Source organism: Prunus dulcis, chromosome 1 (assembly GCF_902201215.1).
Source record: "Prunus dulcis chromosome 1, ALMONDv2, whole genome shotgun sequence".
NCBI lineage: Eukaryota > Viridiplantae > Streptophyta > Magnoliopsida > Rosales > Rosaceae > Prunus > Prunus dulcis.
This window is the reverse complement of record NC_047650.1, coordinates 30981202-31006561: the sequence shown is the minus strand read 5'-3', so window position 1 is coordinate 31006561 and position 25360 is coordinate 30981202. Positions and strand designations below refer to the sequence as shown.

At 40.1% G+C, this 25360-nt stretch overlaps 7 protein-coding genes and 1 non-coding gene across 12 annotated transcripts in view; 7 read left to right on the top strand and 1 right to left on the bottom strand.

Moving 5' to 3' along the window:
• Positions 1 to 1943, top strand: part of LOC117622292 (methyltransferase-like protein 2) — a 3198-nt gene extending 1255 nt beyond the window's left edge. For both annotated transcript variants that reach the window (XM_034353038.1, XM_034352964.1), the window contains 5 exons: positions 295 to 370; positions 833 to 1010; positions 1110 to 1199; positions 1307 to 1409; positions 1627 to 1943. In XM_034353038.1, the coding sequence (XP_034208929.1) occupies positions 295 to 370; positions 833 to 1010; positions 1110 to 1199; positions 1307 to 1409; positions 1627 to 1766 (587 nt within the window). In that variant the 3' untranslated portion in view covers positions 1767 to 1943. The remainder of the gene's footprint in view (positions 1 to 294; positions 371 to 832; positions 1011 to 1109; positions 1200 to 1306; positions 1410 to 1626) is intronic.
• A 3156-nt stretch (positions 1944 to 5099) lies between these two features.
• On the top strand, positions 5100 to 5171 carry TRNAD-GUC. The gene has a single exon. It is a non-coding gene; the product is annotated as a tRNA-Asp (tRNA).
• Positions 5172 to 5416: 245 nt separating this feature from the next.
• On the top strand, positions 5417 to 7440 carry LOC117614443 (probable NEDD8-conjugating enzyme Ubc12-like). The gene is made up of 6 exons (XM_034343259.1): positions 5417 to 5545; positions 5707 to 5820; positions 6431 to 6539; positions 6668 to 6746; positions 6863 to 6979; positions 7063 to 7440. The coding sequence occupies exons 2-6, from the start codon at positions 5712 to 5714 to the stop codon at positions 7201 to 7203; spliced, it is 555 nt and encodes a 184-aa protein (XP_034199150.1). The 5' UTR covers positions 5417 to 5545; positions 5707 to 5711; the 3' UTR covers positions 7204 to 7440.
• Positions 7441 to 7993: 553 nt separating this feature from the next.
• LOC117616437 (protein BRASSINAZOLE-RESISTANT 1) lies at positions 7994 to 9688 on the top strand. Its single transcript, XM_034345763.1, has 2 exons — positions 7994 to 8472; positions 8648 to 9688. Exons 1-2 carry the CDS (start codon positions 8230 to 8232, stop codon positions 9287 to 9289), a joined length of 885 nt encoding a protein of 294 aa, XP_034201654.1. The 5' UTR covers positions 7994 to 8229; the 3' UTR covers positions 9290 to 9688.
• A 105-nt stretch (positions 9689 to 9793) lies between these two features.
• Positions 9794 to 12245, bottom strand: LOC117621022 (DNA-3-methyladenine glycosylase 1). The gene is made up of 4 exons (XM_034351311.1): positions 11605 to 12245; positions 10923 to 11064; positions 10648 to 10789; positions 9794 to 10500 (listed from the first exon to the last, which is right to left on the bottom strand). The coding sequence occupies exons 1-4, from the start codon at positions 11966 to 11968 to the stop codon at positions 10159 to 10161; spliced, it is 990 nt and encodes a 329-aa protein (XP_034207202.1). The 5' UTR covers positions 11969 to 12245; the 3' UTR covers positions 9794 to 10158.
• A 4458-nt stretch (positions 12246 to 16703) lies between these two features.
• LOC117618034 (UDP-glycosyltransferase 72E1-like) lies at positions 16704 to 18140 on the top strand. Its single transcript, XM_034347665.1, has one exon. The coding sequence runs from the start codon at positions 16704 to 16706 to the stop codon at positions 18138 to 18140; it is 1437 nt and encodes a 478-aa protein (XP_034203556.1).
• Positions 18141 to 18788: 648 nt separating this feature from the next.
• On the top strand, positions 18789 to 19982 carry LOC117614305 (peroxisomal membrane protein 11A). The gene has a single exon (XM_034343066.1). It carries the CDS (start codon positions 18887 to 18889, stop codon positions 19673 to 19675), a length of 789 nt encoding a protein of 262 aa, XP_034198957.1. The 5' UTR covers positions 18789 to 18886; the 3' UTR covers positions 19676 to 19982.
• Positions 19983 to 21516: 1534 nt separating this feature from the next.
• On the top strand, positions 21517 to 25288 carry LOC117623700 (lysophospholipid acyltransferase LPEAT1). 4 transcript variants are annotated; one of them, XM_034354692.1, is made up of 10 exons: positions 21517 to 21534; positions 21604 to 22305; positions 22419 to 22538; positions 22722 to 22759; positions 22919 to 22983; positions 23227 to 23295; positions 23579 to 23712; positions 24154 to 24294; positions 24448 to 24511; positions 24936 to 25288. In XM_034354692.1, the coding sequence occupies exons 2-10, from the start codon at positions 21781 to 21783 to the stop codon at positions 24953 to 24955; spliced, it is 1176 nt and encodes a 391-aa protein (XP_034210583.1). In that variant the 5' UTR covers positions 21517 to 21534; positions 21604 to 21780; the 3' UTR covers positions 24956 to 25288. The 4 variants fall into 4 exon arrangements, with proteins under 4 accessions (XP_034210583.1, XP_034210581.1, XP_034210582.1 ...); XM_034354690.1 differs by having other exon boundaries at positions 24448 to 25288; XM_034354691.1 differs by having other exon boundaries at positions 21527 to 22305.
• The last annotated feature ends 72 nt before the right edge of the window (positions 25289 to 25360 follow it).

Sequence of the window (25360 nt, the reverse complement as noted above, 5' to 3'; positions counted from 1 at the left end):
CATTTCAAACCCATATTTATCTTCCGAATCTGGTTCTAAATGTCTGTAGGAGTAAATTGCCCAAACTAGATGCTTAATGGTGGAAATGTCATTATGCATTCAACAGTATTTCATGTTATCTCCAAGGTTATTGATACCTGAAGTACTTTATTAAGTTTTCTCAACCATTTCGTGTTGTTTTTTATTCTCAATGTGCTCTTACTTTTACGTTCTTATGGAAGTTGGTAGAAATCTGATTTACATTATTACTAGTATTCTGACTGTAGTTTAAACTTTTTTAATTTTTTAATGTAGCTGAGTCTGATTGCGGCTTCAATCTTATTGTTATTGATCCACCATGGGAAAATGGAAGTGCTCGTCAAAAGCAGAGGTAGGCATTTTACCCTATTGTATTTTCTAGCTTAAAAGAACCTGCAAGCCTGTTTGCTAATGCCATTACCATATCTTTGCATCTCCTGTATTTTGAACATTTTATTTGACTTGAAGGTATGTCTATTCTTTAAAGGTATATAGTAAGGGGCACACCCTAGAGATAATTGACTCTAAAGGGATGCTTATCCAACTGACTCTCATTAAAACAAATTATATCAGAGCAACCATGAAATTTTTTCTCGCCAAGTCCATTGAAACAAATTGGAGTGGTAGATGAGTGATTGATGCGAATTTAATATATAGTGTGGTTTGGCCCAGTTGTTCTGATAGGCTACATGCCTGACGTTGTTTTCTTGAATAACCATGTGATTTTATAGCATTGCTTGAAACTAATATTATACAATGGTGATGTTATTCATAATACTTTCATTTTGGATGGGTGGTTTTTTCATTCTTATAGGTACTCAACTTTGCCTAACCGATATTTCTTATCCCTTCCTGTCAAGCAAATTTGTCATACGGATGGAGCACTTGTTGCTTTATGGGTGACAAATAGGGAGAAGTTGCGTGGTTTTGTTGAGAAAGAGCTATTTCCTGCATGGGGAGTCAAATATGTTGCTACTTTTTTCTGGTTGAAGGTTCTCTCTCGGTGTTTGTGTGTGTTTATATAGTGAATTCTTTTGAGTGCGATTTTGCAATTCATTTTGCTAAGGTCTGGTTCTATTGAACTGACGCAGGTGAAAGCAGATGGTTCGTTGATTTCTGATTTGGACCTCTTTCATCACAGGCCATACGAGTGCCTTCTATTGGGCCTTGTTCATGGGAAGGTTAGTTACTGCCATTGCAGCATCATGGGTTCTTTGCAAGGGTTCAATTTTTTCTTCTTCTTTGAATTAGTAATCTGTTTACTGATTGTGATGTTGGTACTTCACAGGTTACAGATTCAAAACAGCTATCAAGTACCAAACCTATACTACCGGATAATCAAATCATATTAAGCATACCGGGAGGTTACTCAAGGAAACCCCCAATTGCAGGTGATATACTGATTATATTATTTGATATGTAGTCCTTTATTAAAGCTTTAGTCTTCTAACCAACAACATACAACTCTTTCGTTTGTAGTAGTTATGTACTTACTACTAATCATTTGTTGGATACATGTTTGCAATTCATGTATCTGGTTTTCAAATAGGCAATACAGACTACGTTTACCAATATAGGTTCTTCTTTTTCTTTCCTTTTTCCTTTCAGGATTGTTACATGAGTATGCTCCGAGGCTGCAACGTGGTCGATGTATTGAACTTTTTGCTAGAGAAATGACCGCCGGATGGATTTCTTGGGGGAATGAACCCCTTCATTTTCAGGAGTCCAGAAATTTTATGAAGACATAGTTATACATTCATTTTATTTTACTTCCCCCGAAGGCCTCGTTATTGTTGCAGAGCAGACGCCTATATAAGTTTTCGTTTACTGCCGGTATGGATTTTGCAATTCCCGTCTTCCAGAGGGTTCAGTTATATTCTTTGGTATTGTGATAAAAAATTTGTCAGTGTGGTGGGCTGTTTGTATTTTTGTTTTTTTGTTTTTTTTGTTTTGTTTGTACACAGGGGGGCCTAAAGCCCCAAACCAAAAAGAAACTAGACGAGGTGTAGCAACACCTCGAACATCAGCAGCTAACATAGCACTAAGAAAAACCGGAGCCTCCAAAAACACAAGGAGGCCAGGACCAAAATCATAACTCTTCGCAGCCAGGGCACCCGCAGCATCATTTTGTTCACCGAAAATATGCTCCACAGAGCAGCACCAATCCTTATGAATCTTCTTTTTGCAACTAAACCCTACCATTTTAATTAAAAAAAGCACCCACTCACAAGAAAGATAAAAGAAAATGACAACAGAGAACTAACAAAATCCCAAATCAAGCAGCCACCTATTGCTGAACAAAAAATGCCCAACGGTCAATGCCATTCTTTGTTTGTTTATTTATTTATATCATGCTTAATTCTTCGTTAAGACGTACCTTGTCATACCAAATCAATAAATAAGTGTAACCATTTCAATATATTTAAGTAATAACGGGGATTTACTCGCGGTCATGTTGTTTAAACCAGTATCAGTAAAATTCCAGAACTAGCAGCCATATATGAAGAAAAAAAATCTACTAGTTATACATTGGATAGAACTCTTTAGCTTTAGATATTATCTTAGATAAATGCATCATAATTGATGGGAAGGGAATCCAAGGGCACCACCAGGTAACCACACACACTTTGTATGAGACAATATTTGATATAGCTTTGTTGTGGAAATTAAGTTATCATGAATGGCTTAAGGAATTGAATTGATGAAATGATTCTTTGTTATTCTTATATGTGCCCCAGATTGCAGGCAAGGACAACGGATATAATTCTTTACTGCTTCTTGGTACTTCACATAATGTTATTGCTCCCTCTCTTCCTTGTTTGCTGGGTTACAAGGATTTCTATCCATGATTAAGGAAGAAATTGGCTCAAGTTGTTGCAAACAACAGCAGCAGCAGCAGCAGCCCCTGGTGTAAACAAGTCCCAGAAGATATCATGCAATTGATTGTACAACGACAACACGGTTGAAAAGTTGGTTTTGCTTCATCCCAGGCCACCTCCTTCCCCTTATTTTAGGACAAAGAACGGACAAGTAATCTACCCAGCACAAGATTCTACATCAATATTGATGGGGTTGTTTATGATTCTTCGTGAGGTAACTTATGTTCCCGGTCCGCAAGATATATTTTATCAGATCATCGCCCTTAATAATTACTCTAGTTTCAACACCTATTATGGTTATGGTAATGGTACCATTAACCATTGTCATGGTAAGAGGCTCAAAAGAAACTGCATCTATTTTGCTTTTGCTTATATTTGTGATGAGTTTGATACTTAATTAATTGTGACTAGCATCATTGTGCTGGTATAATCCGTAATAGGTGTCCATTGACTCGTAATTATAACGAATCTTCAATGTTTTGAATATTGCTCCAAAGTCTAGGCATCACTCCATCTGCTTTGCATATAAAATCAGCAATGAAAAAAAAACAAATGAATAGAAAGAGATGGACTTGATGCTGAGATGGGATGAGGAATGTGGAAGACGTTAAGTAATAACGCTGACTCTTGGGAAATTAACTAATGCTGACATGGAGTCATTTCTAGCTCTTAGATTTGATTATAATGGCCATGATTACTTGAAATGCAAGTACCAAAATGAAGAGGCTCGGGTCCATACTGATTTGACCCAAAAAAAGGGTTCCATACTGGTACTGCTCACATCATTATATGCATGTTAAGCTAAAATGAGTGAACTAATTAACTAATTAATTCTAGAAAACCACCCTCACCTCCGTTCACAGACACCTCTCACATTTTACAATCTCTCTCTCTCTCTCTCTCTCTCTCTCTCTCTCTCTCTCTCTCACACTGAAACAAGCAGAAGCAGAAGCATAGGCTTCTTCATCATCTCCATTAATGTCAATGGCTTTCTGGATCCCAAGTCGCCTGAGTATCTCATCCCTGATCGCATCTCTCTGCGTAGCCATAGCTGCTTGGCTAACCCAGTTGGAGATAGGATTTACCACCAGATGAGCCTCCCCTAGAACCGCCTCTCCGTAATCTCCTCCATCTTGTTCGTCCTCAGCATTGACATCCTTCTCGTCAACCTCGCCTATCGCTACAACACCACAGAGCCAGTAATTCTTCTTCTACTTCTTCGCCACCGCCGCGGCACCTTGACTTTGTCAGAGATGTCGTTGACCTCATCGTTCTAGTCGCAGGCCTCTTTCTCCGGGGATGTATAGATCCTCAATACTGCGGGCTGGCCTTGTCTGCAACTAATACTCGCGCTGTTTGTGGTGATTTTTACGTTTTTCCTAATCATCAAACCGACGATAGACTCGGTCGTAGCGGATCTTTTTCTTGCTATCATTAACGTCTTCATGGTCTACTTCAGCAAAAGGCACGAGAAATTGAGTGCGGCAGCCAGGGGTTTTGTTTGCTTTATTCTCATCTTTGTAAGGAACCCTACGAGAAGCTTAAAAACGGAGTTGTAAAGCGTACATTATATGCGGTGATCACGAATGAGCTAGTCCCTGCCGTCAAAATTCTTCTTGCCAATTTCTCTCCTCGTTTGAGGAATTTTTTGGTTTACGTTAATTGGATCATCAGCCTTGGTGGAGAAGACGACTTGGAATTACAAGATTTTGCACAAGCAGGAGGGTAGCAAAAGAAAAAGAAGAAGCAGGAGGAGCAAAAGGAAAAGAAGCAGAAAAGGAGCCACTGTTAGCAACTGATCAACATAGTGACGTGGCGTTATCTTTAACAGTTGGAGAAGCACAGAAGGAAATTACATCGGAAAATTAGTAGCCCTGACTAGCTAGTAGATATGAAGATCTTCTGTTTGATTCTATCGTTTTAATTTGTTCATCATCATCTCTTTCCTTTAATTTTCTGGTGATTTTTTCATTTCATGACATGAATTTGCTACGTTCGGATCCTTTGCAATATTGTATCATGCTTGGGCATGAACTATGCGAGCTTCTTACAACGCCGTGGCATCTTCTGACAACGCATCAGCTTCTTAGCTTTTATACAAATTTCGGAAATGACACCCAACTGTACGTAATATTGGATCCATTCAATCTGGCGGCCGCTCTTTAGCATACATAGAAGAAAACATAAAACATGCACAACAAGGTCGTTGTAGTATAGTGGTAAGTATTCCCGCCTGTCACGCGGGTGACCCGGGTTCGATCCCCGGCAACGGCGTTTATTTTTTACTTGAGGAATTGAATACAGCATACGACATGTCGTTAATAATCAGAGGAGGAGCCCGTGGACCCTGCGTTTTCGGATTTAAACAGAAAATGGAAGGCTCAAGGTGACCATAAAAAAGACAAATCAAAGCAAACCAACAAATAAAAATAGTGCCCGCGAACAATTAGCAGACGAGAAAAAAAAAAAAAAAAAAGAGAGTATTTAGTAGGACTGTAAATAGGAGAAATGAGGACGACAAGCGAAGCCTCCTCCCTTCTGATTATCCCCATTCAAATTGTACATCCTTGTCCGTCTTTGTTTCTCTCCATCTTTGCTTGCTTAACAACTTATTTCCTTTTGCTTTTCTGCGGCCTTTCATCGAGCAGGTTAGCTTCATTTTTTTTTGTCTTAGTCAGTTGCCTTGTCCAATGGCATGATGAACAATTTGCAGTCTTTGTATTTTCTTTGACGTTATAGTTTATGCGCATGTTAATTCCCCTGAATTAATTTGTTCATATATCTTCTTTTTTTATATATAAATTGCCAGAAACAATGATCAGGCTATTTAAAGTTAAAGAAAAGCAAAAGGAAATCAAAGAAAATGTAAAGGAGAAGGGCCTAGTCAAGAAGCAAAGTGCAGGGGAATTACGTCTTCATAGAGGTTTTTACCTTTGATTTTTGAGTATATGTTGGTGACCATCATTTTCCATGCATGTTCACAACAATGTGCATAACCCATGCAATCCCTGCCTATTCATCAGTAATTTAGAATGTAGATATGTGATAGAATTGACATCTTTCTTTTCTGTCTGCGTGGAATAATCTGGATAGCAGCAAGTGATATCATCATGTCCAATGATGATTTGGTGCATCCTCATAAACAGCTTACTTACATAATTTGTAGTTCAGGAGCATGTACTTGCACACATAATTTCCATCGGTCTCCCCTGTCACATTCATTTTACATAAATCAGATTTTTATACGACTCTGTTATGATTATTTTGTTGCTCCCATTATCTCATCAAACTCATTCCTTGCCCCGTTTTACGATCAAACTATCAAATTCTTGTAATGTGGTATTCAACTTATGTAGTGTTAGCTCTGCCAATACCATCCTATCAGCTTCCCGAATATGTTTTTAAATGAAACTTTGAATAAGCAACAATTTGGTATATATTTCATTCCTTCAAGTAGTCCTTGAATTGTATTATTCTGTTCACATATCTATCTTGAGACCAGATTATGATTTTTACCCTTTTGTTTCTTGTAGACATAAGTGAGTTGAACCTACCCAAAGCAAGTGAAATATCTTTCCCTAATGGAAAGAACGATCTGATGAACTTTGAGGTCACCATTGAACCGGACGAGGGATATTATACGTAAGTTATCTTTGATTAGGACACTTAAATCTTCTGCTTAAAGTTAATTTGGTTTCTGGAAATTGTTTCGAATTGCAAATTTGATGTCATCTAGCTAAATGCCCTCCCTTTTCTACCTCTTGTGTCAGTGGTGGCAGGTTTGTCTTCTCATTTCATGTTCCCATTATGTACCCTCATGAAGCTCCAAAGGTCAAGTGTGAAACAAAGGTAAAGAAACCTGGGTGCGCCATTTTGGGCCAAATTTATTTTCCAGTCTATTGGTATTAATGCTGCAAACCATTTTATTCACCACTACAATTTCTGATGTTGTATACCATTTGCAGATCTATCATCCCAACATTGACTTGGAAGGGAATGTTTGTCTTAATATTCTTCGAGAAGATTGGAAACCTGTCCTCAACATAAACACTGTTATTTATGGATTGTCTCACCTATTCACGGTATCTCCAATTCTTTTTTCTGCTAAGTTTTATTTGTATGTTCCCCTGTTGCTTACTCAATTCTTGAGTATCTACTTATGCAGCAACCCAATTATGAGGATCCCTTGAACCATGAGGCAGCTGATGTTTTGAGGGATGATCCACGGTTGTTTGTATCAAATGTGAGAAAAGCAATTGATGGTCGTCAATGGGTGGGAACCGACTATTTCCCCGGGTGCAATTGAGAAGATTTTCAATTCGGTTATCTAGGGTTGCTTGTTCAAGGTCCAAGGCTGTATAGGGGTGAAGGTTGTCTTTCCTGGAGTGTTTCTCCATTTCAGGTCAGCAGGGAGATTGTTTTGTGTCACAATTTTCAGCCGATACTTGTTGTAGTAGGAGGCCATTAGTGTGCTAGTGTAATTCAAATTCTCTTCCCATTAATAAACAAGGCGTCATGTCAAGACTTGGTTTTTGGTTTTTCACATTAACTTGAACAAAATGATCCCCATTTAATTTACACATGCATGAAGCAACCTGAGAGCTTTTTTTTTTTTTTTTTTCCTCCTTTATTCCAATGCAATCAGTTTTGTAGTCTTTTTTGGTCCAGACTACAAAAGCCCATTATTCATTCAAAAGCCCAAAAGCCCATTATTCATTCGAAAACTGTTTTTTTTCTTCTCTTCTGTTTCGAACCCAAATCCCCATGCAAACAGAAAAACCCACAGTTTTCAGAAAGTGGGTCCCACTGCAACGGCCGGACCCGCAAGAGAATTATTAGGTCATCGGCGAAGAGAAAAAAACAGTTATATAATACAACTCCACGCGGCAAAGCGTTTCTCTCTCTCTCTCTCACTCGCATCAGAATGGACTTGCGTGCACCCCAGAACACCATTCTGTTATTGTTGCATGAGGTCGGTCCTCAATTACTAGCCCTCCACATGCCCTGATCGTAATCTAACGGCCTTAAATTAATGACTAGTAAACGAGTATGGCTACAACGACAGGTAATAAACGACGCCGTCAAGGTCTTTGAGTGCACACGCGACACATTTCAACATGGCCGAGTCAGGCTTTATATTTGTTAACACTGAGAGAGAGATTCTTCTACACAAACCAGCGAAAAAGCAAAAGCGCATTCCTCGTGAACACACGCATCTCCATCTCTGATTCTGCCGAGCTTAAATCGCCTGCGACGCAACTTACGCGGAGCTCGACATTGCACAGCGCCTGATACTGAGAGGAAAAAGAGAGGGAAGATAATTGATTGGAGAATGACGTCGGATGGAGCCACGTCTGCGGCGACGGTGGCGCGAAGGAAACCGTCGTGGAGGGAGAGAGAGAACAACCGGAGGAGAGAGAGGAGGAGGAGAGCCATAGCTGCGAAGATATTCGCAGGGCTCCGAGCTCAGGGCAACTTCAATTTGCCCAAGCACTGCGACAACAACGAGGTGTTGAAAGCTCTCTGCCTCCAGGCTGGCTGGACCGTCGAAGACGACGGCACCACCTATCGCAAGGTCCCTCTTCCCTTCTCTTCTTCAATTCACTTTAATTGTCCCAATTCTTCAATTTCTTTTTTTAATTTATAATTATTTTCCCATAATTGTCATAGCTCAGATCCAAAGGAAAAATCCACCTGAAAATTAATTTACTGATGAATTCTAATAATGTGATGGTGGTGTTGTTGTACAGGGATTGAAGCCAACCCAAATTGATACACCAGGCACATCAACCATGATCAGCCCTTACTCTTCTCTAAATCCTAGTCCAATCCCATCCTACCAAGCCAGTCCCTCGTCGTCTTCCTATCCAAGCCCAAGTCGTTTCGATCCTAGCACTAATTCATCCAATCCCAGTCACTATCTGCGCTCTGCAATTCCTTCGTCTCTCCCTCCTCTGCGAATTTCCAATAGTGCCCCTGTAACCCCACCGCTCTCATCCCCAACCTCCAGAAACCCCAACCCAATTCCAAACTGGGACTCCATTGCTAAACAGTCCATGGCCTCTTTCGATTACCCGTTTTATGCTGTCTCTGCTCCGGCTAGCCCGACCCGTCACCAGCTCCATTTTCCAGCTGCTACCATTCCCGAATGTGACGAGTCTGATACTTCCACTGTTGATTCTGGGCAATGGGTTTGCTTCCAGAGATTTGCTCCTTCTCTGTCAGCAATGCCAGCCTCTCCCACTTTCAATCTTGTGAAGCCTGTTGTTGCTCACCAAAACTTGCCTGACAGTGAGATCCCAGAGGTAAAGCCGTGGATTGGAGAGAAGATTCATGAGGTGGGATTGGATGATTTGGAGCTCACACTTGGAAGTGTTAAGCCTCGAAGTTAAGCCCAGCAATTGGATGGGGGGTTTGGATTCAGAGTGTGAGCTGCTGAGTTATGAAGGAAGAGAAAGAAAAGAGGTTGCACTTGTTCATCTGCCACAACCCTTTCTGGGTCAAACTGCATATCTCAAACCATACTTGGTTATATTGCTTGCAAGAAATTAGATTTCGTTTGCGATTTGAGTTTATTTTTCCTTCTTTCTCAATTCGAATTTGTTTGGGATGTTATCAGCTTCAGAATATTGTGTACCGTTTCTTGTTCAAATTTACAGTTCTTTTTTTCGTATTATTATTTATTTTTATAATCAAATTTGTAGACTCAGAAAACCCACAGCAAAATGGGAATGTTGTTGTACATTGGAAAGTTTTATTTTGCAGTTTATGCGTCCGCGTCCGCGTGCTTATGTATATGGATGTTTCGTTCTTCATGCCTAATAATAATCCATCGTATTAAACCTTCTTTTAACATTGTATTCAATCGCAAACGTTGAAGAAAATTTTAAACACAATGCACCAAACAAGCATTATTGATCACAAACACGTGCTTTTCTATGACAATGTGAATATTTATTACAAGACACCAAAATGACGATAAGGCAGCAAATTTGACAACTCACACTGATCTCTACAAAGCATCAGCTTCTTACATAGTGGAAGAGTCTAAGACTTTGACCAAAAAAAAAAAGAGAGTCTAAGACAATACTTTTCTGGTTGGTTAGTTTAATGACACAGACAGAGACAAAGACGCAGACAGTGGCATGAGAAAAGCACGCAACGACTACAAAGTAAAAATGGAAAACATCTACTTTTTACCTTCTTACAGTAATTTCTAAATTATGTGAAGTTGTGTAATTAGTAACAAAGTTTGGCTAAGTCATTTGTGCTCTCCAATCTCCATAGCTTCACTTAGTTTTAGCACCTCCGTCTTCTCTTCCGTCTTAAGTTTCAGGTCTAATTTGTTGTCATTTGCATCGCACTCCTTGTATCTGAAGCATGTTATGAGATGATCGTTCACAATCCCTGCCACTTGCATAAACGAGTAAATGACAGTAGGACCAACACAACGGAAGCCTCTCTTCATCAAATCTTTGCTTATGACTTCAGCTTTTGGCGACTTCACCGGTACATGGCGTCCATAACGAAATCTGTTTCTTATTGGCTTGTGGTTCACAAAGCTCCAGCAGTAGTTACTGAAGGAACCAAACTCCTGCTGAACCTGCAAAGTGCAAATGTGTGAATCACATGGAAACCTATTATTTTCGAAGGATTTCAATAAAGGAATCATTTTTTGATTTTGGAAACTAGGGAAAGCACATTATGAATGCGTGCTTAGGCAATGAATCATGCAATGCATATTGATTACCTTGAGCATTTGCATAGCATTCTCCACAACTGCACGAAGCTTTTGTTCAGATAGCAATGGAATGCCATTTACTTTGAGAGACAGTAGCTTCTTCTCTTCGAACTTTGCTATGGATGACGGATCAAAGTCGTCAAAAAGTTTCCTGCAAGGGGCCCAACCAAGGGGACAAAACAAGTATAAAACTATAAGCATACAGCCTACAGGCATACCTTTCTTCACAAAGCTCGCTAAACTATAGATGCAATATGGATTATGATAAATGGAAACAAGCATACCGGAACATGTCTCTCTTGTGTAGAATTTCTGGCCAACTGAGTTCGGCTAGAGCTTGTGAAAGGACGAGCAACTCAAACAGCTTCTTATCATCATAAACTGGAACCCCCCATTCTTCATCGTGGAAACAAGTATAAACTGGGTCTGTTGTTCAAGTTAAAGTAGCAAGCAAGAAATTTAATTAGGCCAGAAAGCATAGTTTCGATTCAGGCGGGCTAATCAATGGAAGTCAAAAAAAAATGTTAAGGATCATATTCCGGTGGAAGCCAACGCCCTTGTAAAGAAATGTTGTAACTCTTCAGGCATAGAATTGTGTTAATTCCTAATTGAGTTTTTGGTTTCTTCAAGAAACACATTTGCATCATCTTGGTAATAAAATTATGTCACTCAAACTAAATAACATTCTCAATTCTCAAACACTCTACCCTATCCTCAATCAAACAATTCTGCACCGTAAAGACGTCCATCTAATTATCAATATAAAGTAATATAATTATAAAAGAAACTTTATAATCTTTTTATGAAATGAGAAAAGAAAAAAAAAAGTTCATATTTATTTATTGCATGTAAAAATTAAGGAAAACATTTTACACTCAAAATTCCAAATTTTCATATCTTTCTCGTCAATTTCGCAGCAGGCAAGCATAAACAAGAGTAAAATTAACAAAAGCACGGCTAATTTACCAGAGTTTGGTGTAATCCATTCACACCGTTTAGGTGGACCCGCGGACTTGACGACCTCCATATCGTCCGAAACAAGCTTCGCAGGCCTCAAGCTCTTGTGCCTCACAGTCCTTCTAGGACTCACCGTTTTAGCAGATGAACAGCTCGACGAGGTATCAGAAGAGCAGGTGCTGTCCACCGAAACGTTGTTCCGTACAACCGCTTCTGGAATTTCCGATACAGGTTTTCTCGGCCTCTGCGGTGGCTTCTTCAAGCCCTCGTTCTTGCGTTTCGGGGCCTCTGAAACCCTAACTCTGTTCCCGCCGGGACCGAGTACAGCTCGGGGCTCACAAATCGAAGATTGAAGCTTTGTAGCCACAGACATTGCTGTAGATATTTTCAAAAGAGAACCCAGCTGGGTTTGCTTTTGAGCTCGAAAACGACGACGCTTCAGCTGAATTTTCTCGTGAAGATGAAAGTTTATGCTTCTGTTGCGTGTTTGCTTGGGGGTTGTGGTGGTGGTTAGAGAGGATATTAGGGCGTCAGCGGAGGGTAAAACGGTAAGAAACAAGGTTGAGTGAAGCTGAGAGCAGAAACAGAGCAGGTGAGGTGTGAGGAGCGTGAGCGTGGAGTGGAGAGAGCAGAGGGGCGCAAAGTGACGACAAAACGACTGTTTTCTGCGGATTTAAAACGGATTGCCGGAATTGGTAAGGCACCGGTAACACCCGGTAAATAGTGCTTGCGTGTCGGTGACAGACATTGAACCGTTTTGGTTTTGAAAGCGATGGTATGGGCAAAGTTTTCCCGAAATGCCCAAATTGCCCATACGCTGTTCCCTGAATTGCATTAACTGTGAGTTGCTTCAAAATTAGAACATGGTACCAAATTACTTTCTAATATTCTAAATTTACAATTTTTGAAAGAGAGATTTGATTTTTTTTCCTTAATTCAATAAAAAAGTGATATCATGTACATAAAATATGCTTAACGAATCATACTTAGTGTATCAATTTTGTTGAAATTGTATTTAAGTTTGTCATAAAAAATAAAAGAAAAACTACAATAATAAGAATAAGAAATAAGGCCACGAGAATGAGAAGTGAACCAAAATTACTTGATTATGATAAAATAATTCAATTGTTGTTGGTTTTAAGGTTAGTTGGTTACATGCGAATTTGAATTTAATTAATTTTTTCGGACCATTCATAAGTTTGAATTTTCTTTAAATTATATTAATTTAAAGTAGTTTAAATTGTTTGTTTCAAAGCTTAATTAATTAATCTGCCTCTCTTTTGACAATCTATCAAATTCGTTAGTCTACACCCATAAACATACATAACATACATATGGGATCCATCATGTTATGAGTTGATTGAAGGGGTATTGATGGTATTTCAGGTATTCAAAGTGAAGCACCACCAGAAACCATAGAAGGCGGAAGTGGCGGTTGGAGGAACAACCAATGGCTTTAGGCTATGAGTCGCAGTCAGTTGGTAACGTTTGGGGATGATGTAAATTGCAAAATGGGTTACGTGGTTACGTGTTACGTGTTTGTTGCATTGCATATAACTTATAAGATAAGATGAGAATGAAAGATGATATATACAAGCTTGGTCTTGGTGGGAAGGTAGCTTCCTTCCTTACCGTTGAGTAAAAGAATCCAAAGTTGAACAAAAAGAGAAGAAAACAATAGTGGGTATTCAACGGCTATTTATGTTTCGGACTCCGTACGCTAAACATTGATTGGGCTGGGCCTTTCTATCTTGGGCCTAGCGGAGGACAGGAGAGGAGGCGTGAGCAGCTTCTATTGCTATTGCGACTCATTCTATTGTGGGGACCTTATCCAAGATCATTAGATGAGATCATACTTTTTAATTGTTTGATTAAATTAATTAGTTATTAAATTTTAAATTAATTTAATTAATTTAATCAAATGATTAAGAGATAAGACCTCGTATAAGAGTTATAGAATTCTAGTTGCTATTGCTCATTTAACCAAACACAGTAAAAGCAAATGTCACTGTGGTCAACGACTGCCGTCGTGTTTGACTGACAATCTCAAATCCATGTAAAAAAAGTTAAGAGTTTGTTAAAAAAAATCCATCAGTTGAATATATGATATGGAGTGGATAATTATTAGGTAAGAAAATGTAACACGCAACACAGCGTAATTAATTAATTAGTTAATAAATTTGAATAAAAATTTGTATTGCCAAGTGAGAAGAGGCAAAGGCGGCTGTCGCGCTTGTGTGGTATGATTGGGAAATAATATCATCAGCTTAAGGTCAACTACGACAATTCTACCCGATTAAGATTTCCACCCTTTTTTATGGGAGAAAAACAAAAAAGAGGTCACCTTCATAAAGCATCAAAGAATGCAAATATTGATTTAGACTTGAGTCATCCATCCCCCCCATAAAGGAGTGCGTGAGATCAAATCAATAGTGATAAATAGCTGACTATTACTGTCTTAACAATTAATCATATGTGTGTTTTAGAATTAGAATAATCAGAGAGTATGAGAAGTACCATTAAATATTGGGAGTAAAATTATATTTTCTCTTGTGGTGTTTACGCTGACAGAATTTCTTCTCAAATAGACTCACTCTCTCTTTTCTTCTCTGACTCTGACTCTCTTCTCTTCTAATTAGTTGTGTATTTTACAACTTAAGATGAAGCCTCTTTATAAGCAATTAGAATGGCCTCCCGTGGATGCATCTTCAACATTTTCTCATAACATCATCATTCATCTCAACATCATAATTTTATCTTTTGACTAATACCCCTTACTTTATTTATATGGACTTCACTTCCTACTTTATAGCATGCGTAACAAACAGGGGCTTATTGTCTAATTTAAGCCCATGTACCATTAAAGCAAGAAAGAAAGAAACAAAAAGAGACGCACTTCCAAAAGATACAAGGTTTGCATTGCATGGACTCCAGTTGCAACTAATGCATGCAACCTCCTACGCTAGCTGATCATACATTTTCTTTCATTTCTTCTCTTCTCTATACATACGTACATCACGAGACCAGTCACTAATAGAATTCCAAGCGCCTCGTCCTCCACCATGTCTGCTTCCTCAACATGAACATCACCACGGAAGCCTCCGCTGCCTAAACTGACCTCCTCTGCTCCCCAACCCTCCTTTCCGGACTCCATGTCATCGACCTCCCTCCCGCTGCATTTGATCGATTTATTTGAATTCTTGTTTGTGGCTTTTTTAGCTAGCTAGAGGGTCTGCAATCCTATGGCAGATTGTTCAAGACTTTTCAACTTTTTCATATGATTGAGTCTGACTCTCAGTCTCAGAGAATACTACTCTACTTCACGTTCTTACTTGAGTTGGGCTCAAAAACTGAGTTCGTCTTCCTCTTTGGGTTTACAACTAACTAAAGAATAAGTGAGAAAAAAAAATAATACGAGAGTGGGAGAGGGGAAAGTGAGCGTGTAAAAATTGAAACAAGACAAATATTAAAACTATTAGGTGACAAATAATTGGTACTGAATTATTTTTGATCGACAAAAAGTGTGGTCCTAAATAATATTAGCATGCATTTGGGTGTCCACACGAGATATTTGGCAAGTCACACGGTCTTGCATCACATATGCAGATAGGCAGGTAAGGCGCACACCATCAAACTACCGACGAGCATATTCTATTGCTAGCATACACATCTCACCTCTGTGTCTTGTGAATGTGATCCCTTTTAGAACTGCTGTCTGTTGGTAAATTTTGTTAATCCAATAATAATGTTGGGCATGAACATGCGCAGCATGAAACGAGTATATCCCAGATCTGGAGAGGGACTGTAGACAAAGAAATTTTGGTGAAATAAATTCCCTTGGATCAGAAAATAATTAGGGTTCAGTGGATTGAATTGTGGGCCTCATAATTCGCACATGTGGCGTATGACTCATCAAAATCGAATTAGTTGTCAAAAATTGACACGTGGCGACATCTAATGGAGTGCATCAAACAGTTCAAGACGAAGACAAAATTAAGGGAAAGAATCTTCTGTGATTGACTTTGATTTAAATCAAATATTAATTAGGTCAATCAATTGAAGATAATCTGGTTAAATTGTCAGATTATGGGAATTGATTTAAATCAAATCAAAATCCCACAAAACAAGGTTTTAAATAGAGAAAGTTATTTAGGTCAAGCATCCTACAAAAGCCTATAAATAGGAGGCCTCAAGACGAAAGAAGGGTCAGAGAAAAAACCTAGCACTCAGAAAAAACAGAAAACTCTCTGCATTCTTTACCCTATTTTGGAAGAGCCACCAAGCACAACAAATACGTGCCGGTTCTTTCACCATAGAAAAATCTCAAACACCAAACAAGCTTCGTGCTACCCGTTTGATCAAGAACAAGTCTCTACGACCCTTGTATCAAACACAAATTTTCTTTAAACACTTTGGAGATCGAATCAGAGGATTCAATACAGAGATTGTAACCCTAAATTTCATTAATACAATATTATTTTGTACATGTATTCTTGTCTCATTTGTCGCAGGAAATTCGTGTTTACAGGAACATTGTTCCTTTTTTATATATAGTTGTTGATGAGGTTTTTGTACGTTTTCGTATAATATAACTCCTCCGCCGTACTTTCGTGAAGAATCTAACAAAAACAAAACCAAACCGACAGGCTCTTGGTCTTTTTTGTACAAAATGAACAAAGGTTGTAAGTAAGGAATTTACACTCTGTTTGACTTTTCATGCTTTTTCTAATAAACACTTTGCTAGCGTAGTACAAGGTGACAACTGCTTTATACTTGTATTTATTTGTTAAGGCAACGTAAGTTACGGGACGAGGAACATGTATTTTATTATTATTTCTTAAACATGTTCTCTCTCTGTGTGTGTTGCTGATTCATTGACCTTCTCGATGAAGAATGTAGTATGCTATTTAATTGGATGATTTACAGCTGAGTATGCACATGAATACAATAAGATAATGTTATCAGCTTAAAAGAGTAGACAATGGTGAGTTGGAGTTAGAAACATCATGCGGAGAAAGCTTTTGCTCATCACTCGATTCATAAACCAACTTCTTTGCTTTGCCTTTTCTAATTCACATCAAAAAGTCTAGAGCTGCGATTTTACAAACATGGTGGCCAGAGAGACGACCCAGAAGAAGCCCCATGTAGCTGTCCTAGCCAGCCCAGGCATGGGACACGTCACCCCTCTCCTTGAGCTAGCCAAACGACTCGTCGTTGACCACGGCTTCCAGGTCACCTTTCTTGCCATCTCCACCGACGCACCACCTGCCCAGATTCAGCTCCTCAACAGTTCCACCCTCCCTCCCGACCTCCACGTCATCCACCTCCCTCATGTCGACGTGTCAAACCTACTCACCGCCGCCACGGGCATCTCCGTTCGTATCATTCTTGTCGTCCTGCAGACCCTCAGCCATCTACCGTCAGTCCTAACCAATATGCAACCGCCCATCCAATCTCTCATCGTCGATCCATTTTGCGTGGGAGCCCTCGAATACGCCTCCGCCTTCTCCATCCCCACGTACCTTTTCTTGACGACTTCCGCTTCGTTTACGGCGTTGACCATGTACTTCCCTACGCTTCATGCACAGGTTGACGGAGATTATTCTAAGATCGCCGAGAAGGTTGTTGTCCCCGGTTGCAACCCCTTGTTGCTTGACGATCTTATCCCTGGGGTTTTGATGCCAGAAGTCCTGCCTCTATGCAACCGGATTCCGTTGGTCAAGGGCGTTTTCATAAATACATGGGAAGAACTTGAGCCGGTCGCCCTTGGCGCTGTTAGGAAGAATCCTTTCTTTCTTGGTCTACCAGCACCACCGGTTTATCCCATCGGACCCTTGACCAAGGGCAATGAAGATGAACCGCTGACGTCAACACTGGAATCGAAGAAGATGCTGACGTGGCTGGACAAGCAGCCACCAGATTCGGTTGTATACGTGTCGTTTGGGAGCGGAGGGACGCTGTCTGGTGAACAGATGAACGAGTTGGCTTGGGGACTGGAACTGAGCCAAACACGGTTCGTTTGGGTGGCGCGACCCCCGAGTGAAGTCAGTGCGTCGGGGAGCTTTTTCGAAGCCGGTTATGATGCGGAGGGTGCGGCGTCGTATTTGCCAGATGGGTTTCTGGACAGGACGAGGGAGAGGGGGCTGGTGATATCCTCGTGGGCCCCGCAAGTGGCGGTGCTGAGTCATGGGTCCGTTGCTGGGTTTGTGACGCACTGCGGGTGGAATTCTGTGTTGGAGAGCATAGCTCAAGGTGTAGGGATGATTGCGTGGCCTCTGTACGCTGAGCAGAGCATGAACGCGAGGATTCTGGTGGATATGGGAGTGGCTGTGTGGCCGAAGCCGGCTGGGGAGAGAGCAGTGGTGGGGCGAGGTGAGGTTGAGAGGGTGGTGAGGTCTGTTATGGAAGGTGAACAAGGAAAGGCGATGAGGCAGAAGGTGATAGAGCTTCAAGGTACTGCATTCAAAGCTTTGGGTTTAGGCGGGTCGTCTAATGCATCGCTGGCAGGCCTGGCGGACGAATGGAGGGCGGGAGGCTCACTTTGATTTGTTATATATGTGACGGATACCGAATAAATGCACCACCTCTAAATATAAGGACTCGAATCCGTATGTAACATAGCAAATCCTAAAATTACAAGTCCAACTGATCTCGTCATGCAAGTGTGTGTTGTGCCTAAATTCTAAAGGTTGTCATTAGCAATAAACTGATGACACCGTTACGAATTTTCTATTTTAACATATACTTGAAAATATTGCAAACTTTTTCTTGGTTGAACAAAATAATGTAAATCCGTTCGTTGATTGAGATTTCAAGGGAGTTCAATCTCTGATCTGATCAATCTATATGATGTCAACCTTTGTTTTGTTTCAAGGGAGTTGGTCAATCTCTGATCAAATTACACTTAGCCCAACTTGCCAAAAAGTCCAATTCGGACTCAAGTTGGGCTAAGTGTAATTTGTGCAAGTTATAAACAATTGGATTCGGAACTAACTAATGCGATCTCTTAGTTAGCCCAATTACCAGGCACAAAAGCCCATTAAAGAATCTTCGAACAAAAGAAAATACATAAATAAATAAACGAAAAGATAGAACAACAGGTGGCACGCGGCCCAATAAAAGAAGGGGAACGGTTTTCGCGCCGAACGGCGCCGTAGGGCTTCAAAAACGTGAAATTTATTATTTTAGGAGCCATAACGGTGTCGTCTGGTTGTAGGTGATACATTTTCTCCTAACGAACAATTGACCAAGCAAGAGTTCGGTTCTCTCTCGCTTGCTCTCTGCAACTCACATGGATTCCAAAGCTTCAACAACTGCCACTCCTCTACTGAACCAGGAAAAACCTAATAATCTTCCATCAAATCCCAAGAAGGAAAGAGACTTCCTGAACCACGTCGAAGCGTACCTCGCAAAGAGAGATGGCGTGGACAAGCTGCTCAAGATATCCAGGTACGCCACCAAGATCATACTCGCCTCATCTGCACTCCCCGAAACCCTAACCCTAACTCACCGCCTCAAGAGCTTCGAGTCGAGCGTAGGGGTGAGCCGCAAAGCCTTTAGGCTCGGGAAGTTCGTCCAGGACGTGAACGCTCTGAGAAACTCGAATTTCGATTCGAATGAAGACCTCGTCCTCTCCCTCATCGCCTACGGAGGCGAGGGCTTGTATTTCTTCGTCGAGCAATTCATTTGGTTGGCCAAATCTGGTTTGATCGATGGCAAACACTCGCGCAGTTTGCAAAAAATCAGCGCTTGGGCCGAGTTCATTGGGTACGTCGGTAGCATTTCGTTGAAATTTAGGGATTTGAATCGAATTTCCGAAGATGAAAAGTGCCTGAAATCGAGTATTGAGATCGCAATTACGAGGGGAAATAAGTGCCAGGAAGAAAAGGAGAGATTGAGTAAATTGTGTGAAAAGAAATTGATGAAGAGGCTTTCTGTTGTTCAAGATGCGGCCGACGCGTTAATGGCATTAGCTGATATTCGTGACGGCGACGGGCCCTTTTTGGGGCCGCTTTCGATATCGTTAGCCGGGATGCTATCGGCACTAATTAGCACTCACAAGAATTGGGTGTCTTGCTGAGTTTCATGTCCTTCTTACAAGGTATGGTTGCTGGAAACCTGTTCATTAATTTGCTTATTGAACGATCAGTTTAGAGCTTGAAACTGCAAATTGTAAGGAAGAGGTCCTTGTTTTTCTGGTTGTTACATTTCTCATGAATAAAACTACATACAGGCTGTAAAAGGCAGTGGTTCAATAAGGATTTATATTTGTGCACATTGCTGTTCTTGTTTTATGTTTTAAATGTTTCTTTGTAGGAATTGGAAATTGGAATGTATGTAATTTCTAGCTGAGCAAAACTCAGACCAATCGATCAAGAGTTGGTACATGAACTTATTAGCATGTCAATGTTTTAGATAATTGAGACTGAAAGGAACTTGTTTGGATAGATTTTAATAGAGATGTGTGACTGTGAAGCTCGCAACATTCATACCAACTGATCAAAAGCTCCTAGTTTGGGATTTAAAACCAATAACGGGGTATGAAGCTTGTGATTTTCATGTTTAGTTGTCTTATGCATCTTCGTTGTCGTCGTACTTGGCATATTGACTAGTTAGGAACAATATTCCCTTTTTACATTTGTGGAACTCCTCTTGTTCCTTCCTACCCTGTTTATCTGAAATCTATAATCTCTTACCATTCAGTTGCCACAGTTCCTTCCCATTGATCACCAATTACAGTGCTCATATAGGGTAGGTTTTGTTCTTTCTGGACTTGACTTTGCTTTGACATATGATTTAATGCAGTGTTGTGTTATCATTAATTTTCAAGAACATGAACAACACAGTGCTTAAAGAAATTTCAAAATTGGTTTAACTAATCAGTTAAACTAACAGAGTTTCTCTCTCAATCATCAATCGATGGGTTTGTGTGATGAAAAAGAGTATAAATAACGATTACTTTAGGGTCGGTCTTCCATTAACGTTTCAGCTTGACTGGTATTATTCGGCATCAACTTATACTTTCGTATTCATGTCGTTAACAAGTGCACCAATTTGAAGTACGGGTGTGCTACAAGAACAAGAGCAGAAGCAACACACTTGTATTATTTTGGTAATAGCAGAGTGGAGGCATAACTCTGCATATTATCATCAGCAAAGGCAGCAAGCAACTCACTTGTTAATAACTGATAACAAGTGTCCCTCTTCTATTTACGTTTTGCTATGGCTTTACAAATCTTTTTCTCTCGTTTAACCCTCCCGATTCACTTGAAACCGAACGCCCCTTCCTTCTCCTTGTAGAATTCTACTAGATATCACATACCAGAAATAAAATAAAATAAATCCCTTTTTCTTCTAGTGTTGCATAAATAAATAAATAACGCAAACTCTAAACCTAAAATTCAACAAAACATTCAAGAAAATCAGGGATGATTGTAGCCATGGAGATTCTGATCTCCAGCAGAGTTGTTGAGAGTCCAGAATCGGAGAAAGCCGAAAACATATGTTCATCTTTAATGGCAACAACAATACAAATGCCACAAGTATAACTAGTACAAATGATTTTCGTTTTTGACTTTGTCTTTTGATTCAACCCAACCCAAATTTAATAGTTCACCTTTGGTCCAGGCCCAACTTTGAATTGACACATCACCAGCGTTTACTTTATAGTTGACCATGACCAACCCAATATGGGCTCGGCCTCCTCAACCTGACCCATTGACGACCAAGCATTTTAATAGAAATAAATAAATATTTTTTGCCTAAATAAATATAAATATTTTTTGTTTTTACAGTTGGGATGGGAATGGGACAATGAAACTGGGACCCACAATCTCTAGTTCGCGGGCATCAGCGGCTTACATGGTACGCTACAAATCGCCACCATTTCGTTCCTGTTCGTATTCTAATTTTCGTTCGTATTCTCGTATCTCTTCCCTGGTGGTAATTTTATTTTATCTTATTTTAAAGGCCTATAATTAAATTTTTAATACGAGTTTTGACGTGCAGCAAGCAACCTGCAAGCCAGCCCCGGTCCCCGGCACAACACAACCTTAACCTTCTTCACGAGATCAAAAGGGGGAGAGAGAGAGAGACACTCCTCTTTCCAGATCTAAACACTCGTCAACGTCATCGTTTTCGATGGCCCTTCACTAGAAACCTCCAAGACTCCCCAGTTACTTTCCAATGGAGTCCGAACTCAAAGACCTCAATTCCAAACCGGCAAAGCCCGTCCCCGACGACGGTTCCGGCGAGCCGGCCCACGACGATGCCTCAGGCAAGGATGATCGCCCGCTTCTTAAACCTGACCTGGCTCCACAAGTCTCCACCGAGGAGCTCCAGGAGCTGGAGAAGAAATGCGCTGCGTACGTACGGCGCGATGCGTACGGCACCATGGGACGCGGCGAGTTGACGGTGAAGGAGAAGGTGTTGCTGGGGCTTGCCCTGGTGACTCTGGTCCCGATACGCGTGGTGCTGGCCATGACCATCTTGGTAATCTATTACTTGATTTGTCGGATTTGCACGCTCTTCTCCGTCCCGAATCGCGACGAGGAGCAGGAGGATTACGCGCACATGGGCGGTTGGAGGAGGGCCGTGATTGTCCAGTGTGGCCGCTCCTTATCCAGACTTATGCTCTTCGTCCTCGGCTTCTATTGGATCAACGAGACCTATCGGATACCGTCAGATGCTCAACCCAATCCCACCACCGATGTACTCTCTCTCTTCCACACCACACACACAAATAAAATTTATCTGTGAAATTTGAGTAGTGATTTTTATTTTTATTTTTAAATTTATGACATTTTTGTTGTTGATTGGATTAGTGCAAAGATGAGAGCGAAGAAGAAGGGACTGAAAGGCCTGGGGCTATTATATCCAATCACGTTTCGTATTTGGATATCCTCTATCACATGTCTTCTTCCTTTCCGAGCTTCGTTGCTAAGGTCTGTTGCTTTCTTCAAATTTTTATTCTTTAAAAAAAAAAAATATAATAATAATAATTTATCACTCCGCTATCAAAATTTTCAGACAGAATCCACTGTTATCTATTTACTTATGTATATATGTAATCATTCTGATCTAGTCGCTGACGCATTTCTGTTTGGGTCTGGATTTTATTGGTGCAGAGATCGGTGGCTAAACTTCCTCTAGTTGGCCTCATCAGGTTCGTTAAATTCGTTTTACCTTCCTTCAATTTCATCATAAGAGCACCATTTTGTCCTTGTGAATATCTCTAATTTCTCTTCTTCTAGTATAGTATTAGTATACCATAAATTTTACGGGAGGGAATGCAATTCAGTTTCGGATCCTTATTTTTTTACAGCAAGTGCCTCGGTTGTGTCTATGTTCAGCGGGAGTCGAAGTCATCTGACTTCAAGGGTGTTTCAGGTACTTAAATTGTGGATATTTCTGTGCTCTTTGTAATATTTGTTCTCAAAATTTGTGGAACATTGCGGATGCTCCTATTCTTTTTGGGAGGTTCCTTGTACTTGATAACTATAGTGACCTGGACACAAGCATGCCAGACATATTGAAGTCATGAAATTCTTGCTGAAACAAATCTATTGCTTTCTGATGTTATATTACTTATGTGATGATGTTGTTTGATTAATGTTTGTGTATCATTTGCAGGCGTTGTGACTGAAAGAGTTAAAGAGGCACATCAGAATAATTCTGCCCCACCAATGATGCTTTTCCCAGGTTATAATTTTAAAAATCCATTGCCATTCTATTTTTCCCGTTTTGCATGACTGATTATTTGGCGGATTGGGGGCGACTTTGCAAGATTATGTTATAACCAAACCATGACAGTAGAAGAGATTTCCTAATATAATGAGTTTTGAGTTGTTCTTATTCTTGGATGTCTGAATCATCATTTACCAAGCTATGAATTATCATGTAACTATGACTAAGCTATCATGGCAGCATTTCTGTTGTGTGCGCTACTATGCTGTTAACTTTTTATCTTTAATCTTTTCTACAGAGGGCACTACTACAAATGGAGACTTTCTTCTGCCATTCAAGACAGGAGCCTTTCTAGCAAAAGCTCCAGTGCTTCCAGTTATTCTTAGGTATCCTTACGAGAGATTTAGTCCTGCATGGGACTCAATATCTGGGGTGAGTGCTTCTTAAGCATTTTCCATGATTACCTATAAAGAAAATACATATATCATGTACAGTAATTTATACATAATACAAATAATAGGAATTTTGGGTTTGGGAAAGTTACTGAATGTGTCTCTCAATGTCCTCCTACTGAACCACTGTCTGGTCTTTAGTTCAGTAAAATCTTGGGAGAGCTGGTGGTTTGTTTATTTTTATTGTGAGTTGTTACTTAATACAGAACTGGCTAGGCACCGGAGCTTGCAGTCAGTGCTGCTGATAGAACTCTCAGGCTTGAAAACTATTTCATTATAGAGGCATATTCTCTGTTTTACTTGGGCCGTTAAAATCCAGCCAAATGAATTATACACTTAGTGTTTACTTTTTAGTTCCCAGTCAAATGCATTATATATACTTCCTTCCTATCACAGTCTTCTGGATTTACTTTGTTTTCAGGTGCGCCATGTGATATTTCTTTTCTGTCAATTTGTGAATCACATAGAGGTCACAAGGTTGCCTGTTTATTACCCCTCGCAGCAAGAAAAGGATGACCCAAAACTCTATGCGACCAATGTCAGAAGGTTGATGGCCAGTGAGGTATATGTTCCCCTTGAAAGTATATTATGAAAATAAGATTACATCTTCCTTTTTCTCGCTTGAGATTTTTGATGATCAACTAGGTAGATATTAATCATGGGAGCTTATGGTGTTTGTAACTCGATTCCATCTGTGTTTCTGTTCTGTTTACAGGGTAAAATGACTCAATCAGATATTGGACTTGCTGAGAAGCGTGTATATCATGCTGCTCTTAATGGTAATAATAGCCGTCCTAGTGTTTTGCATCAGAAAGACGATTGATAAATTTCATCGCCTCGCTCCCAAATGATATCTAGTGGCAGTTGAGTTTCATAGTTTTCGTTGGTATTGGATCATGATTGCACAGCCACAGTGAGGGGGTGGTAATTATCATTATTAACTTGTAATGATGTGCCATTACTGAGCTAAGCCCATGGTGTGCCATTATTGACTTGTAATTCCAAGCTGATGGAAACTGTGGCCCTTATAAGAAAGAAACGGGGTCTTAATGTGCTGGTGGATCTTTAACGCTAAAAGCATCCAATAATCTGAGAGAGTATAGTGTGTGGTATTTGTATATTCAACATGTTTAATGCATTGCAACCGCCTTAGACGAAACTTTGCACCTGTAAATCTGAAGCATCTCTTTCATGTTCCTGCAGGTTTGTTTTCCCAATGCTAATTCGGATCGCCATCTGTATATTCGTTGTATGATTCTATTTGTTATAGGGAAAAATTAAAATGGATATGGAATGCAGAAGAGTAATTTTTGTTTGGTCAGATGAGATGATTTTGTATTTTTCTGATGCGTTGCTGTGGATTGATGGTGGCATGGCATTCTTAAAGCAGGCATTTTCTCGTTTCTGACTCTTGTATGTTCTTCTATCGGTTAATGGAGGGGAAGGAATGGGATAGGGGAAGTTGCTTTATGCCGGTAATTTCCGAGCTGGTCTATATTGTATTGCATTACTCATATCCATTAACAGTACAACAGTTTAGGTTGTGATTGTTTTTATGATCTATCTCAATCTCTTCCTTTCTACTGCTTCGTGTACATTTTATCAAACGTGAATCCCATTCCCGCCTC